Genomic DNA, 14,069 nt, shown 5'->3' with positions numbered 1-14,069 from the left:
GCGTCGACAAGGGGCGAGCGATCGAGCTGCGCCTTGGGTTGGGTGGTCAGTTTGGAGGGGTGAACTTATCACGGAAGTTGACGACGCTGTCACGTGAACAATGATTACTTGCACCGTGTAAGGCGATTCGGCCAAGAAGCAATGGTGAGTGATTGACGGCACGTTATCACCTCCGGTCATGAGTTCTGAATAACTGTTCTTACAACCGTCGTGTTTATCTATTTTTACGGAAATCACGTGTAAAACATCGTAAAAAAAGAAATACAACGTTCCAACCAGTAGTTCAGGCCAGTCTATGATCAAATACGCTTTTATAAGTTATGCCTTAAGAAGCGTGAAGCGAACTGGAATGTTTTTTACGCATTGATTCGCTAGTTATTGTTAATTTGGGAGACCTCTGATGACTTATAGAAAACTGATTACAGCGGAGGTCCACCGGCCTCTATAGCAGTTCGCCTCCGTCGAAATGCGACCGCCGCAGCCGGGATCGAACCCGCGACCTTCGGGTCAGCAGCAGAGCACCGTAACCACTGTACCATCGAGGTCCGAGGCAGAGGCATATACAGTTAAAAGTTGGATGAAGGACCGACTGTTGAACTTGGTTTTTTTATCTGGCATTGCGACTGTTTAACTTAGCGAAAAGCGGCAGGCATATGGAATCATTTATCAATTCTTATAATCTTGTAATCTTAAGTTCTGATAAGCAATCCTTTTGTTGGCCATGTTATTCTTGTGATAATGTGGCCGCACATGCGTGATTCCATGCTCTCGTGAGAAAAAAAATTTCCAATAAACATAAGTTGTTTGTGGTGTCCTGACTTCTTTCTTCTGTCCGTGTTTGCACGCCCCGTCTTTTTCGCATAAGTTTTAAGTTGAACGTCTGCGCTGCTAGCATATCTCCTTCCGTTCCTGCTGTTTGTCCGCTCATATAATTTACAATATGTTAAACGTATTTCCGTTTTCCGTCTCAGATGCTGAACATGGACACAATGCAGATCGGCTCGGCGGTCGGGACTGCCGCCGAGCCGCCGCCGGCAGTCGAGGCGGCGGTCGAGACCGCGCCCGTCGACGTGGAGCCGCCTTCCAATTTAGAGAGGTCGCCGGTCGTGCAAGCCGAGCCGTCGGCCAAGGTCTCGGTCCAAAAGAAGAGCACGCTGCGTTCTTTCTTCTGGGGCACCAGCAGCGTCGGCAAGGAGTCGAGGAGCAAGCGCAAGAAGGAGCTGCTCCAGCAACTGGCCGACCTGCAGCGGGAGAACGTGAGAACGCCTCTACAACGAAATCATCTGTATAACGAAGGATATTATCGCATAATCGGTTCTGCGCAGTCCCGCAAGGTGTCAGAAAGGGTTAAGACAGGGAAATTGTTAACCCTTTCGTAGCGAGGAACCATTAGGAAATTCAGGCGGGTTTTTCAGGAGAAAGCTTTTCATAGCTCCTGAAAAATACGTCCTGGTCCGGGGATCGAACCCGGGACCAACGCCTTCCCGGGGCGGTCGGTCTACCAATTCAGCTAACTAGCAAACGGCAGCGCGAGGGCGATTTAATCGACGACTCGAAGCGCGCGGACACAGAATATCGTAAATCAATTCTGCGAAATCTCGAAAGGTGGCGTAAAGGGTTAAGAAAGGGAAAGTAAACAGAACAATCAGGATAGGGTGGGGCTCATTTGGCAGACATTCTCAGATCATGAATGGTAATTTGCGACTATCCCCCAAGAGAAATGTACGTAACAGCTGTGCCTTACCGGCATTTACCTATGGGGCAGAAGCCTTGATGCTTACGAAAAAGGTTACACCTAAATTGATGACGAGGCAGCTAGCCGTCGAATGATAGGTGTATCCTTAAGGGACAAGAAGAAATCAGAGTGGGTCATGGAACAAACGGGTGTTAAGGACATCTTAATGGCAACCAAGAAGAAGGAATGGGCATGGGCAAGGCATATAGCGCGTAGGCGACATAGCCGCTGGCTATCAACAGTAACAGACTAGATTCCAAGAGAAGGCAGGCGCGCGGAGGGCAGGCAGAAGGTTACGTGGGCAGATTAGATTAAGAAGTTTGCCGGCATAAAGTAGCCGCAGCAAGCACGGGATAGGGTTGATTGGAGAAACATGGGAGAGGCCTTTGCCTTGCAGTGGGCGTAGGCAGGCTGAGGATTGGGATGACGATGACGGCGATGGTGATATATCGCGACTGTTACGGTGTGCGACCTTCACAACATAGTGAGTGTAGGCATGCGCGCATGGGATTCTTTCCGTAAAGCAGCGGAAAGTTTTCTGGTAGTCCGGAGGGATACTCAGCACGTGTACCAAAGTGGATAATTGGGCTAGTTGGTAGCCATTGACACCGATTAAGATGGATACAGCTGAAATTGTGACCACTACTGAAATTTTCTAAATAAAGTTTCAGTAGTGGTCACTACTGAAATTTTATTTAGAAAAGGAAAACACCCTCAAATACGTACTCTAAGAATAGTTGCGCCCTTAGGGATGTATTCATTTCACACACCAATAGTCGTTGTTTGCCTTGTGTGCCTTTCATGTTCTGAGTGACCGGTACATCCACACCATTATACTGAGCTTCGTGCTTTCAGTAGGGAATGCGTACGATAGAGGAGAAATGCGTATATGTAGAGGGGATCAGCAGGTGGCTCATACCTTTGTACGTGGTGTGATCTCATCGCATAGATTGCGTTGAAGCCATCGATAGCAGGATTGTAACTTCTCTCGCTGCAGCGGCCGCATTTTGGTAAACGAGTTAGCTGCTAGCCGTTTCTCATTAGTTGTCTCATCAAACGCGAAAATTGACCGGCGTCCCGAGTCGGCGTCCACACGAGTGATGCAAAAGATCATCACGTGATGACGTCACAATATGATGCCATCACGACGTCACAGAGCGCCAGAATTTGTGACGTCATTATGACGTAATAGTGACTTCGCATGATAACACCGTCACATGCATGTTAGCTTGGTCAACGGTGGGCCGATCACGGAGACGGGGCCAAGGAGGATACATAGAACTTGCTGGAGTGGAGGGGGCGCTGTGCGAGTGAAGCCGGCCGTCGCCATCTTGCCAGTGGCAGAAAGCGCGCTCCACGCCGTCGCGCGCTGCATGCTTTCGTGCGTTGTTATTTCGCCTTGTCGGCATGTAAACACCAATGGTTCACAATGGTTGTCTCTTGCGTCGCTTACGGATGTGCCAACAGGCTGAAGAAAGGTTGTGGCCTCACATTTCACCTGTAAGTACACGAAAACGTCTTCGGCTGAGCCATTCCGCGCGCGTTACTGAGGGGAGATAACTGACGCGATCTGAACGTGCAAAACATAGTAGTCCGGATTTTTTTGACAGGTTTCCTAAAGATCCCGAAATGCGGAGCCTGTGGGAGCGGGCCGTTCGCCGTGAGAAGTGGAATGCGAAAGATGGAGGTCGCCTATGCTCCGTGCACTTCGCGCCAGAGTGCTTTGACCGCACCGGGCAAACAACGAGATTGCGGGCGGGAAGTGTACCTTCCGTGTTTCCCGCGTTTCCACAGCATCTACAGAAGCCCGTGAGTACTATTACAAAATATCACACCACGAAACGAACGCTTGGCTTTCTCGCGCGAGGTGTTAGGCTGCAGCCAGACATCGAAAGTATGCGAATGCACTGGTCGGACGTTGAGCGGAAATGCTTTTGTCGCCTTCTCTTTATTGTTTCTTTCTTGTGTGTGTTCGCAAAAAAAATCGCGTACCGTGAGTGTCGTTTTTCTGCTTCGTAAACTGTTGAATAAAAGTGGCCGTGATTGCGTGGTAACAGTCGAGCGGATGTTAAGACGCTCGACTGTTACCACGATGCTTTGTCTGCTCTGCTCACGTGTGACATCTCCTTGAGCCTACAAGTTGCTTCGTCAGGCGAAAACTTTAGCGGTTCAGCGGTCCCAGTGATAAGTTGGTGGTAGCAAATAAAGTACATGTGGTTTATTATCTCTTTCTTCCTCTAACTTGGAACTCAACAAAATATATGACGTCTATTTCAGGTAAAAAGAAAGCGCCCAGAGCGCAAGCATGAAGATAGCCCGTCCAGTAATTGTCCCCCCATCTGCGAAGCGCCTGAAGTTGAAGAACCACCTGCGTCTTCGCCGACCAAACAGTGGTACAAGGACCAAGTCTCTGCCTCTGAAGAAGAAATAACACGCTTGAAGAAGAAAATCAAGACTCTGCAGCAAACTAAGCGAAGGCTTGCAAAGAGAAATGAGACGGCGCAAGAAATCGTGAAAGAAATCAGGGAGCGAAAACTCCTCTCGGAAGAAGGCTCGCACGTGTTTACATCTGCGTTTTCAAGTGACATTCAACAGCTTCTCTGCAGGGCTAGTAACGAACAGAAAGGCAAGTACCCACCAGAGCTCCGTGCGTTCGCTTTGACGTTACATTTTTATTCTCCGGCCGCTTATGAGTATGTCCGGTCAAAATTCAATTGCGCCCTTCCGTCACAGCGCACACTTCGGGATTGGTATCGATCAATCGACGGAGCTCCTGGCTTCACGGCTGAAGCATTTTCTTTCCTCGAAAAGTTTGCACAATCACGGAGCGAACCTCTCTACTGCTCATTGGTCGTCGATGACATGGCCATAAGGAAACACGTAGAACTTGTCGGCGATAAAGTAATCGGGTATGTGGACTTTGGAACGGGGCTAGATGATGACAGCCTCCCCGAAGCCAAAAATGCGTGTGTGTTCATGATTGTTGGTGTAAACATCAGACTCAAAATGCCAGTTGCGTACTTCTTAATTGACTCACTCACTGGCGCGGAGAGGGCGGAGCTGACCAAACAATGTATCGAGAAACTTGCGTCAGTGCGGGCCGAAGTTGTTTCTCTTACGTTTGATGGAGCCTCGTCAAACTTTACTATGGCTAGATGTTTAGGTGCTCAGCTTCAACCGAACTCTGATTTTAATACAAGCTTTGCCAACCCAGCTGATAACGCTAAAAATATTCACATTATTTTAGATGCCTGCCATATGATTAAGCTTGTGCGCAACTCGTTGGCAACCGTGAGCCACCTCGTTGACATTGAAGGAAATCATGTGAAATGGGCTTATGTAGTGGCATTGGAGGCACTTCAACGTGAAGAAGGGTTGCGGCTTGGCAACAAGCTTACGAAGGTCCACGTCCAGTGGGAAAAGCAAAAAATGAAGGTACGATATGCTGTACAAGCACTAAGTGCCTCAGTTGCCGACGCTTTGGACTTCTGCGAACAAGAGCTCAAGCTGCCACAATTCAAGGGTGCCAGCGCAACATCTACGTTTATTAGAACTTTCGATCACTTGTTTGACATCTTAAACTCCAGGAACCCGCTGGCAAGGTCGTACAAAGCGCCCCTTCGGAAGGGGAACGAAGCATGCTGGAAGTCGTTTTTTTCTGAGACTCGAGCGTACATAAAAGGGCTGAGAGATCCGGCAGGACGTGCTGTGACAGAAGGACTGAAAAAAACAGGATTCATTGGCTTTTTGATATGCATGGCAAGCACGGAAAGAATGTTTGACGAGCTTGTCGGCAAGGGTCAACTGAAGTACTTGCTGACACACAAACTCAGTCAAGAGCATGCCGAAAACTTCTTTGGATCAATACGTGGACGAGGAGGACATACCAACAACCCAACAGCTTCGCAGTTTATGGCTGCATACAAGCGTCTGTTGGTTCAGACGGAAGTCACGTCTTCAAGTTCTGGAAACTGCTCCCAAGACATTGTCTCCGTATTGAATGCAACCACTCCTGCAGCCATGGTAGATGCAAGCAGCACACTCACTGACATGCGCAGGACATCAGTCCTGCAGCCCGATGACCACGACTATACACATCACATTGACTGGCCCGAAAGCCTTTCTGCTTTTGTCGGTTCCGTGGTACCGTACATAGCAGGCTTCATTGTTCGAAAAGTTCGCACAGCGACTACCTGTCAACAGTGGATAGCACCCATGCACTCAGATGAGATGATGCCTTTAATTAAACGGAAGAGCCGAGGTGGACTTGTTTCACCGTCGCAAGACGTCATTAGCCTCTGTGAAGAAGTCGAGAAAGGACTGCGGCGGCTACAGGCTGAATGTGATGCCATCGCAACGGTGAAGTCAAGAGCAAAACACCTAATCTTGGAAGTTCTGGGAGTTTCCTCCGAGAAAAAAAAGGTTCCATAAACTAGAGCAGCACATCCTAGACTTCGATCCGCTTGATAATCACGTTTACAGTTTGTGCAAGCAAATCGCTGAACAACACGTAAAAGTGAGGATACACCACATGACGAAGGAACGAAACCGAGAATTGGTCAAGAATAAGGTGAGACCACTTTTGTCAAGGGCAATCATTTTCAACCACCAGTAGGACACCTATGTTTTTGACCATGCTTTTGATTTAAGCGTCGCTATTTAATGCCTGTGCAGTTGAATTGAGTTCTATACATGCCGCTTGGCTGCGTACAAGCCGCAATAAACATTTGCAACCAGAACTACTTGTTTTCGTTGCTTTATAAACACGGGGAACTTCGTCCGCAGCGCGACGAAGCATGAGTGCGGCAGCGCTCGGCTCCTTTCTGCCACTGGCAACATGGCCGCCGCGCGCTCGGCGCGGCTTCACTCTCTCCCGTAGGGGCGCATAGGCGGCTTCCACTCCACCAAGTTCCATGTATCCTCCTTGGACGGGGCAAAACGAGGTGCCTCCGATCCTAGAGGCAATACAAAACTACACTAGGTGCAGAAAGCTTTCCGAGGGTGGCGGCGCAGGAAGTATACATCGATACTTCCTGCGCCGTTTTATGATAATTCAAGGGGAAGCGCTTTACTGTTTGAAGCAAGGTCGGGCGGCCTTAGAACGCGTAGTTATAAAGCGAGATTCAGTAACGAAGAAGAACAATGTACATGCTGCGGGGGAACTAAGGAAACGATGGAACATGTACTGATTGAATGTGGCGATATTCACCCAGGTATACGTCTGGGCACGAGTCTACATGAAGCCTTGGGTTTTAGGGACAACAATGGAAAGCTGAACACGTCCGCGATAGAAATAAGTAAGAGACGGTTAGAGTATTGGTGGCAGAAAAGTAGAGATAAAGTACAAAAATAAATAATTGGGGAAAAAAAAGGTCATTCTGCCTTAAGAGGCAGAGAGATGGACCGTGATTTTTTTTTGTTGGTATAATAACATAGATTTAATCAATGTAGATAAGGCATTAGGACAACATGAAACAAGGAAGTTTTTTTTTTCTTTTTTTTCTCCTTCGAGCCTGGTGGCAGACATGTCACCGCCCCGTTATAAAGGGGACGCTCATAGCATCCATCCATCCATCGACTCAGAAGAAAAAGAAGATGGCTTTCGCCTTCCAGTGTCTTAGGTGTGTTCACAAGGGACCCTGTGAGTTTTTTGGGTATGTCTCGCCAACTAGCACCCCAATACACGCTTCTTGAGTTCCTTTCTTATAATATTCCAATTTGTTGCTGTCGCCATTGCGCCAAAACAGTGACTTTCTTTTTTCGAAATAAACCTTCAGTTGGTATCGCAGCGTTGGGGTCGTCTACTGCTTCGCGTTTCTATCGTTGTGCGCTGCCCCTTAGTATGTCAGTGATGTGTGTTATACGCCCTCGTGTCCACTGACAACGCAATTCCAGGACAAATACGGAGCATTTTCTTTGTCGCAGGCGAGACTACAGTCAGAGTGCGATCACGTGCGGCTCATCTACTCGGAGCTGAAGCAGGAGCGCCTGATCGAGCAGGAGAAGGTGTCGAGGGCCAAGGCCCTAGACCGCAGGCTGCATAGCGAGACGCAGTTCATGTCCTCGGCTTCTCAGACTGACTCTTGCAACAACCTGCTCGGAGAATTCAGGGCCGTGCCGAGAAAAAACTACGCCTTCATTTACAACGTGTTCACGGTCCCGACTCCGGAGCAGCTCAAGAGGTCGCTTGAAAAGTTTCAGAAGTCCGGTCCCAAGGTCGGCTTCAAGAACGCCTCCAAGAGCGACGTGGAAAATGACGACGTCCAGAAGGACGCCTGGGAAGACGTCGTCAAGGCCCAAGTTCATGCTGATGACGATGAAGTGGCGGAGGGAACACCTCAAGTAATCGTGGAAGAGGCGACCGAAGAGCTGCTCACAGACGTCGATGAACCGAAAGCTGATGCTCGGATCGAGAGCCCGGTTGACAAGGAGACAGGCGACGTTGTCATCCGAACCGAGGCAGTCGATGCCAAGTCGTCGGACTCCGCCAACGTGCACGATCCAAATGTGCAAGACAAATCGTCGCTCAGACCCTCGTGTCAGAAGATTGAGAAGTCCGATAACTCCGTCGTTGCGGAAGGTGAGACAGCTGGCCTTGTATTACCCGCGCAGACTCAGAACGTCGCCGAGGATCCTACAGTGGAACTGAAGGAACCCGAAGTCACCGCCGAAGCTGCGCTAGAAGTGCAACCGAGGTCTTCCTGTACTTCAGTAAAGACAGACGCAACCGAAGACGCAAATGTGCCCCATTCTGAAGGTTTCCGCGAAGAGGAATCGCCCGCGCCATATGACAAGGATACCGCCGCGCTGGACGGGGCATCGTTCCTCAGCCGCAGCTCTAGCGGGAGCAAGGCGAGCGTTCGCGAAGGCCTATCGGATGCCGGATCACCGTGCGAGGCGGTACCTGTCGTGATCGCGTCACCTCTGGAGGACAAAATATCTGAGAAGTCCTCTGAGAAGTCTTCAGAGAGCTCGCTGCTTCTCAGACTCAGGCAAGCCGTTTCGAACATGGCCGCTAGCTTGGAAACGGACGCGGACACCCCGCCGCCTTTCTTCAAAAAGCACGACACGGCGAAGAGTTCACGAGAAGCGCCAGCCTGCGCTGAGGTCAAGGTCGAGCTTGTCCCGGGTGTGGAACAGCGCTACGGCACGGGCACAGAACCGGTGACGAGTCGGTACTTCCTGCCCCCGAGTCACACCGGAGGGGGAGTTCAGAGGGACCCTGGTCGCAGGGAGTTCGAGAAACGGAGGCGAGTTTCATGCGGCGCGCTGAGGCCTCCCCTGCAGAAGGCTATCGTGATGAACGCAACCGTGCAGTGCCAACACATGGAGGGCGCCGGTAGCCCGCCGGAGTCAGGCGCTTCCTCCAGATTGGTCGGCGCCTCGACGCCCTCTAGCGCGACTGCCACGCCGCGACCTTGGAGTCTGAACAGGGTCCGGCTGCCCCTTGCCGAATCGCCCCACTCGGCGTCTACGCCTGTTCGTCAACTCCCCAGGTCGCCTCAGCAGATTGCGTCCTCCGCTGTCCAGTGGAAGAAGGCGGCTCTGAGCACGCCGTTAGGGAACGACTCTCTCAGCAGCGACAGTGGGACAGACAGCGACTGCGCCGCGGACGAGTCTTCGAGCGAGTTCCACGGCAGCGGGAGGAACGTGGCCAATACGGCGTTTGAGAACAGGATGAGCGGCGTCAGTCGAGGGACAGCGAGTCAGGCGTCTTCGGCGCGATCGGCCGCTATGACAGCATCGACGGCGGCCACAACCGTCACTAGGAAGAAGAGCTTACGCAAGAAGAGGAACTCGCAGCGCCGTGCCAGCAGCACGCTTCCGTCTCTGCCCTCGTCTTCAAGCAGTGAGGAAAGCCAGCGCACGCCGACAAGGCGTAGGCGGCCGGGGTCGTCTCGCACCCGCACGGCGACCAGGTCGACGACGTTCTCGGGCGCGTCCTCGACGACTCCTTCGAGAGCGACGGGCGCCACGACGCGACCGCCGTCGACGGCCTGTCCTCTGTCTCCAGTGAGCGTGACGTTTTCCAATAACGCGGCCACCACCGATTCGGACGCGTCACGACCCACCACCGCCTTTGGGCCGAAAGATAGAGCTTCGACCAGGACAACGGTGAGACCCGACAGCAGGGCGACTTCTACGACAGTCGGCGGTGGCTCGCCTTCGCCCACGAGCCGGCGCAGGGACCTCTCGCGCGTCACCACACAGAGCTCGCTTCTGTCGAGGCCACAGAGAGACCTGACATCGTCCGAGATGTCGCCCTCGGAGTCGGAGAGTTTCACACCCACAATGCGAAGGCAGTTCCTGGCTAACAACGCAAGTGATCCCAACTCGGTGAAGTGTAAGAGAAGCATCTTCGAGACCCTCTCCTCGGCAGGTTACACGCACATTGACGACCACGCCTGTTCGCGCGGAGGAAACCGCGAGGACCTCCCGACTGGTACGACCCGCTGGCCGCGACAGAACGCGACTGCACAGGAAGGGCGACCGGGGGGAAACCGGGCGACGACGCCAACGCTGCCCGATCACAACAGGGAGAAAGGCGCGAAGGGTGCCTTCATCGTTCAGCGGGCCGACTTGTACGCACCGTTCCCGCCGAAAATTATGAGGACTCTCCTGCCGTCCTTCATAGACGTCGATCCCACCGTGAGGCCTGACAAGTGAGTCATTACGCCTGGTCTCGTCTTAGGCGGTGATAAAGCGCGAAATGAGGGCGCGTAAAAGGCATCTAGGCGTCTTAAGCGGTATTCACATGGGGGACAAATCCTCGGGGCATAAAGGCGGATCACGGGACCGCGACGTCACGGATTAGTTACGGGGCTCGTCCTCGGAGGACACGGGGACCTTTTCTCCGACAGGACAAACGATCCCCCGGAGGTGGGGGATATAGCGGAATTTCGGGCTCTTGTTTGGCCACATTGTTGCATTTGCTCCTGCAGAGAGCGGCAGTGGGTGTCCAGCCTGCAGCTGGGCGTCAGCAGCTGGTGAAAGGAGCGGTACAAGCCACCAGAGTAGTCTGGTCTCCCCCTCCGTTCGCCTCGTCCGTGTGAGTGGGGGACATTTGTGGGGAATTCTCCTCGAGAGCTGACGTCACTAGTCTCCCCCTTTATCCCCCGTGGATTTGTTCCCCGTGTGAATACCGCGTTACGTACCGGCTTAACTGCGAGTGCTGAGGCACGGGACCTTTATTACGAAGTTTCATGTATAACGAAACATTCTGAAGGTCTAAAGCACTTTCTTATAGATACATATGATTGTACGTAAGCTGCATTAGAGTTTCCAACTGCCTCTAGCTGGAAGTTTCCTCGGGCTGTTCGTTCTACACGAGTCGGATTGCTTTCACAGACGTCGCTTCCCTACCTTAACGTAGATGCAGCGAAAAAAGCTGTCCACGATCGAGGGACTTTACCCATACCAAGATTTGCTGGTTAGAAATGCAATTTTGCGAATGTACTACTCCGCGCTCTGGATGTCACGTGTACTCAGAGGAATATGAAATGAGGAAGATAAGATATACAGTGCGTACAGCCATGTTTCTTAATAAGCGCCTGTCAGCTTCAGGGGCGGCACGGCACGGCCCACGGAATCACTGAACGGTCGTTTGCCCCACTGAGACGCTTAACAAGCTTCGCTGCATTGCTTCGAGCTATCTTATCGCAGAGAAGCGTAGCGGCAGGCGAATATCTGGCCAGCATGCAAGCAGCCGGTTTTAAGTATATCCAGTATGCCTGCCATCATTCGCTTCAATTGCTGGTGAATTTTTCCATTCCTTAAGGGTTCCACGGCACATACCATTCGATCCTGGCCGGCACGGAGACGAGAAATCGAACACTTCTCTCTTCAAGGATCACTGCCATCTCACTCCTTACAAGGTACGACGGAACGCGAGATTTTCAGGCGATAAATATCGTATATATACTTGGGTACAAACATGAAGTATAGCGGCTAGCGTGCGCGCACGACGTGGATGTGTGGGATCAGCTCGCAACACTACAAAACGTGGACCCTTGCCAGCCTACAAATGCCGGTGCTGGCTAAGGCGAAATGTACGTAGAGTCGTGAGCAATATCAGCTGGAACAGAGAAATTAACTTTTAAAGGTCACTGCGCCTAAACGCAGCTGATAAGCGAAAAGTTGTTTATGACACTAAATGCTCTAGTGAAGACGTTTCACTGGCAATACAATACGTTACGTTCAGATCAGTGCATTAGAGTAATTGTTGAATAAACATGAATTCGGTGTTGCAGCACATGTTGCTCACGATAGCACATACATTCAGCCTGGTAGAGTGTCTGTTTGATTCAAGAGTAATACGCACTTGTGTGATCACACTCTTGATTCAAAACTGGAGGCCACCCTAATCCTGGACCTAGGTGTCCACGGTAGTAGCATTCGCATCTCGGCGTTGGTGTTCCCTGGTGCATTCCTTGGGTAAATCTTGTGTTTCGCCACGCTTTAGGCACGAGGTGCGCGGGTGGTCTAGAAATAAATAAATAAATAAATAAATAAATAAATAAATAAATAAATAAATAAATAAATAAATAAATAAATAAATAAATAAATAAATACATTTTTATTCTTTCGCGATGCACTGTACAAGATAAGGACGTATAAAAGGAGGTCCCGCAGTGTAAAATGAATCGACCTCCTGTGCAATATAAACATAAATGTTTGGCAACGACAGCAGCAAAGGCGGTAGGTTACAGACATAACCAAATTGAGATACCGATATAACCAAATAACGATATTAACATCAACAACGTATCATCGTTAATTTAAACTAAGTGCAAATATTATTGAAGAGGAAATGAGAAAAAAAAAGCAATGGCTTAGAGAGAACGACAGGTCGAGAGAGAAAAAAAAACAGCTATACAAAACAATGAATGTCCCAAAACAAAAATAAATTTGAATTCATGGCGAAACCTGTGGGTTTTTTATTTTTATTAGAAATCGTAGTGTATTCCATAATGAAATGGCTGCAAAGTAAACTGTCTGTTTGCCATAATTAGTGCCAATTAGTGCCATAATCATGTAACATTTCAGGGGCGAAGCTCCTTAAGGCGGCACTCGTTCGTCCCTCGTAGTTAGTGTGTAACCAGTCGTAACGCTAGTACCAGATCTTGACCTCCAAGGTGGTGCCAGTGGGAGATTTTTCCTGTGCGTTGTTGAACAATAAAAAATTCGCAGCGTGCGCGTTAACTAAAAGCCGAATTCTTCTGTCTCTCATTCCCCATTAGCAGCCATTGGCATGTTCCAGTAGGAAACGTTAGTAGAAGTAGAAGTGTAAGTGTTAGCTAAAAGCCGACTTCTGTCTCTCATTCCCATTAGCAGCCATTGTTTACCTCCAAGGTAGTGCCTGGTGAGATTTCTCCTGTGCGTGATTAAAGAATAAAAATTTTGTTCAAAACGCCGTTGATTGATGAAATAAACCAACGAAAGACGCCAGATGTTTTCTAAAAGCAAAACGAAAGAACGCCAGATGTTTCTAAAGCAAAACGAAAAGACGCCAGCTGCTTAACGAAAGACGCCAGATGTTTTCTAAAGCAATGGTTTTCTAAACAATGAAAATTCACAGCGTACATGTAAAATTAAAGTGAGCTGCAAGTCGTCATAACTCATCGAACCTTTAGTATAAACGCGCCCGATCTCAAATCGGTGATGATGTACTGGGCAGAATTCACGGAAGATTCACGGTTTACCGATGAACCTCCGCAGCTTCGCCCGCTCATCATCATTCACTCCGTGGATATGCTGTGATTTTTTGTGCTACACGCCGGCTTTTCGCTCGACGTCAACTTTGCCTGAGAAATATACGAGTCTTTCACCTTAATAACCTGCGTTTTCTGGTTGGCTATCGCAGCAGACTCCGGCTTCGCCGCCCAAGTATCCCGAGCGACCCCACTGGGAAGGCGCGCAGAGCTGCCTGTTGCCGGATCTGTACAGCTTCAACGACGAAAGCCGAGTAGGGGACCAGGCTGACCGCAAGATGACCCGCTTCGACCTGGGAGAAGTTATATGACCGCGCGTCTCGATTTGCGTCAACGTACTGCTGTACTCTAAAATGTTACGCTATTCGGATTAAAAAATAAATAAATGTCAAATAAGTTCCGTAGTCGCTAGGGAAATTGTCACGTGAAGCAGCTACTTTTTCGCATAATCAAAAGGAAGGGGGAAAAAACAAACAAGTAACGTGTCAACGTGCTCGCTGTTAGATATACTAGATATGTTAGATATACTGTTAGATATGTTAGATACACCACGCCCCTCACCCCTAAAGCAAAATTGGTTGACAAAGAGAGGTGTAGCATTCCAATTCTTTATTTTATTTTTA

The 14,069-nt window shown here is 50.0% G+C and overlaps 1 protein-coding gene across 2 annotated transcripts; it reads left to right on the top strand.

The window, feature by feature from the left end:
* The first annotated feature begins 977 nt into the window (after nt 1-977).
* Nucleotides 978-13,828, top strand: LOC119372118 (mucin-5AC). Of its 2 annotated transcripts, none has more exons than XM_049419966.1 (4): nt 978-1,256; nt 7,661-10,398; nt 11,514-11,610; nt 13,602-13,828. In XM_049419966.1, exons 1-4 carry the CDS (start codon nt 981-983, stop codon nt 13,755-13,757), a joined length of 3,267 nt encoding a protein of 1,088 aa, XP_049275923.1. In that variant the 5' UTR covers nt 978-980; the 3' UTR covers nt 13,758-13,828. The 2 variants fall into 2 exon arrangements, with proteins under 2 accessions (XP_049275923.1, XP_037498505.2); XM_037642577.2 differs by having other exon boundaries at nt 13,599-13,828.
* Nucleotides 13,829-14,069: the final 241 nt, after the last annotated feature.

The sequence above is a fragment of the Rhipicephalus sanguineus genome, chromosome 10, assembly GCF_013339695.2.
Source record: "Rhipicephalus sanguineus isolate Rsan-2018 chromosome 10, BIME_Rsan_1.4, whole genome shotgun sequence".
NCBI lineage: Eukaryota > Metazoa > Arthropoda > Arachnida > Ixodida > Ixodidae > Rhipicephalus > Rhipicephalus sanguineus.
Note: the sequence above shows the minus strand (reverse complement) of the source record. Positions and strands in the feature narration are given on the sequence as shown.

What these genes read in the sequence shown, in the direction of transcription:
- LOC119372118 (XM_037642577.2), top strand. Translation starts at nt 981, where the DNA reads ATGGACACAATGCAGATCGGCTCGGCGGTCGGGACTGCCGCCGAGCCG. An exon ending in CCGACCTGCAGCGGGAGAAC is followed by an intron (nt 1,257 to 7,660) that starts GTGAGAACGCCT and finishes TCTTTGTCGCAG; the next exon opens with GCGAGACTACAGTCAGAGTG. An exon ending in CCCACCGTGAGGCCTGACAA is followed by an intron (nt 10,399 to 11,513) that starts GTGAGTCATTAC and finishes CCATTCCTTAAG; the next exon opens with GGTTCCACGGCACATACCAT.